At 35.5% G+C, this 3,401-nt stretch overlaps 1 protein-coding gene across 1 annotated transcript; it reads left to right on the forward strand.

Moving 5' to 3' along the window:
* Window positions 1-211: 211 nt before the first annotated feature.
* On the forward strand, window positions 212-1,147 carry LOC142388783 (olfactory receptor 52N5-like). Its single transcript, XM_075474338.1, has one exon. The coding sequence runs from the start codon at window positions 212-214 to the stop codon at window positions 1,145-1,147; it is 936 nt and encodes a 311-aa protein (XP_075330453.1).
* The last annotated feature ends 2,254 nt before the right edge of the window (window positions 1,148-3,401 follow it).

Raw genomic sequence — 3,401 nt, forward strand, 5'->3', positions numbered from 1 at the left:
TTTATTACTTTATTTGTGCCTGGTTGAGTATTGCTGCATGAATAGACATGCTTGAAGAGTAATGTTGATTTTTATTCTGATATGTTTTTCAGTCATCATTTATGATATACAGCCTGATGTACCTGATGCATTTAGTCAAAATATGTACATGTCATTGAATTAAACTTTCTTCATTTTTTTCTCTCTCAGATTTTCCACCAAATGAAACACAATGGAGAAAAATGCAACAGTTTTATCTGACATTCTAGAGGTCCAAGGATTTGATATATCTCCAGAGTTTGCATATCCTCTGTTTTTCGTGCTTCTATTTGTTTACTCGTCTCTGCTCTTTTCTAACATTGGTGTTCTCACGCTCATCATCACTGAGAAGAGCTTGCACCAGCCGATGTACTTTCTCTTTTGTAACTTGTCTATCAATGACCTGATCGGTAACACAGTCCTGCTGCCTCGGCTGATGACTCACATAATTTCAACAGAACGTTTCATCACCTACAACCAGTGTGTGGCTCAGGCTTTTCACAGCCACACATTTGGATCAGCAGCACACATGATTCTCATTATCATGGCGATTGACAGATATGTGGCGATTTGTCACCCTCTAAGATACAGCTCAATTATGACGAACAGAACTGTGATTGGGCTTTCTGCATCTGCATGGGGGGTATCCTTAGTGCTTGTGTCGGTGCTGATAGGTCTTACAGTGAGGCTGTCCCGTTGTAGATCAGTTATACAAAACGCTTATTGTGACAATGCCTCACTTTTCAAGCTTTCATGTGACGATGTGTCCATCAACAACATTTATGGACTCATTTTCACTGTGCTACTGTTCAGTTGTTCCATTGGAGGCATAGGGGTCACATACATCAGAATAGCTCTCATATGCTGGATGAGGAAAAACAAAGAGATGAATAATAGAGCACTGCAAACCTGCACAAGCCACCTTGTTCTTTATCTTATCATGCTCTGGTCAGGGTTTTTAACAATTATATTGCATCGTTTCCCAAAATATCCAGATTTAAGGAAGATTGCTTATATCTTATTTCACATCGTTCCTGCCAATTTGAATCCAATTATTTATGGAATGCAAACAAGATCCTTGCGGGATAAAATAACTCAAATACTGCAGGGAAAAGTGAGAGCAATTTAATTCCTTTTCTGTTCTGTTCACAAGAACTTTACCTTTTTCTTTGGGAAACAAGCACGCTTTCATTTGTTTTTAATTTATATATTTTACATACAGATCCCCATTTCTGTTGAAGCTACAATTGAGTTTTAAGTTCATATTCCATTGCTTCTGCAGATTGTATTTGAAAACTCATGGGATCTTTGTCACAAAGCATGAAAATGTTATCAGTAAATATGCGACCTGTTTGTCTTTAATATCAAGCTCTGTCGATAAAGGCCTGGACAGCTTATTTTAATTATTGCAAAGCCACTAAAAACACAATCCCCCCTGACACAGCATAAAACAAACAGACACGCAATTAAGAGTACATACGTGAATTTATGTGTTTTCAGTAAGCTGAACACCTCATGGTGATCTAATATGATACCTATATCATTTAAAGCCAGTAATCTCAAGGGTTAAACACGTGAACAAATGGTCTACTGTATTTTTCACTTCATTACAATAATAAAAAATTGTGTGCTGTTTATTCTGCATAATAGTGCAAGGTATTCACTGTATACCCGTACTATGACAAACGTGTGTGTGTGCGTGCGTGTGTGTGGGTGTGTGTGCGTTCAGTGTATTTTCAAACATGTACATGAATTCAAATACAGAATTAATAAGCATTAAGTCTTTCTTGAGCGTTTTTGGTTTTATCTCATTTTGCAACTTGCTGAAAAAGAAGGTGGATGATACATATGGAGAGCAAAACAATATTTTTCAGCAGACAACGTTGTCCAAAGCAACCTTTGAGAGAAAAATATTCAAAGGTCAATGGTAATTTAAGGGTCAGGACACTTTAACATTTTTCGGGAAAGTTGATATCAATCCAGTAAACCTCTGATTGAAGGGTTAACACCTTCTAAGCCACAACTACTCCAGTAAAATATATAATAAAGATTGCAACATTATGTTTTTCTGGGTCTGATTCCTTTTTCTAAACATATTGCATCTTGTGCAGTATCATGCAATTTCAGTGTCATGCACTTTCTGTTGCTGATTGTATAGTCACCAGCAAAATTATTTATTTCCCACTTTATAGGGAATCCGATGCAATGAAGGTTGAATGATTTTGCTAGCAACTGTTTGACAGTACAATCATAGTTTCAAATGGTAAATCTCACTCTAATACAAGTGTGTTTATGGGTTATTCTACGTTAGTTTTTCCTACCTCCCTTTTTTTAATTAAATTGTTTTTGTGGTGAATTAGGATTCTTGTCATGGAAATCCTAAATATGATTTTTTTTATGAATATAAAGGCATCACCACATCTTATTTGAATACATTTTCATACCCATTTCTTTGTTTATTATAAGTTTATGCCGCATAATTTAAATTGGCACGTTTAATTAGATAATACCTTAATGATACCTATCAAGGCTTATGGCGATTTCAATGTTTTTTCTTGGACTAGATGTTTGTGCGCATCAGATATTTTTAAAGGAATCAAACTGACTAGAGCCTTATAGACCATATCTGTGTAGGTAAAAATAAAGTGTCATCCATCCTTCCATTTTCAACTCCCACTAAAAACTCCCAATCCAGGGTCGCGGGGGTCCTGGAGCCTATCCCAGCTGCTATTAGGTGTGAAGTAGCATACATCTTGGACAGATCACCAGCAACAAATATAATTAAACTATTTTACACAAAGCCTTCTTAGTAACTGAGATGAACAGGTTACATTGGACTCACCTTTTGTGGAAGTTGCTCTAAGTTGATAAATACTTCATCCACAGTTCTAATATTTATGACCCCTGGCAGACTTGACTTGATTTGCTAAGCTAAGTGAGGCCTCACTCTAAAGGCACCAGCAGAACAACACAAGAACAACAGTCTCTGTAGGGTTTTATTTATTGTTTCCTCACCTTAATTTTGTGCTATTTCTTTTGTACACTGAAAAAAATTGATAATTTCTGACATAAATCTGACTGTAAATCTTTGAACAGTTGAAGTGTTTGAGGATATCATAATTATTTGTCTCGTCTTCATATTGCTTTGGTGAATCCTTCAATACAAAAACAGAAACTTATCAGTATTTTTTTATCATTTAAAGAAAAACACAAAAGAGAACTCTTGTGACAATACCATGATTTGAAAATCTTATCAATTTTCCAACAGACTTACCATATCTTGAGTGATTATAACGTAATTAGCATTGCAAAGTTGTGAAATAAAAGTCAAACATCTAATTCTACTTATTAATAGGATGATAACATTTCAGAACAAACCATTT

Source organism: Odontesthes bonariensis, chromosome 9 (genome assembly GCF_027942865.1).
Source record: "Odontesthes bonariensis isolate fOdoBon6 chromosome 9, fOdoBon6.hap1, whole genome shotgun sequence".
Classification (NCBI taxonomy): Eukaryota; Metazoa; Chordata; class Actinopteri; order Atheriniformes; family Atherinopsidae; genus Odontesthes; species Odontesthes bonariensis.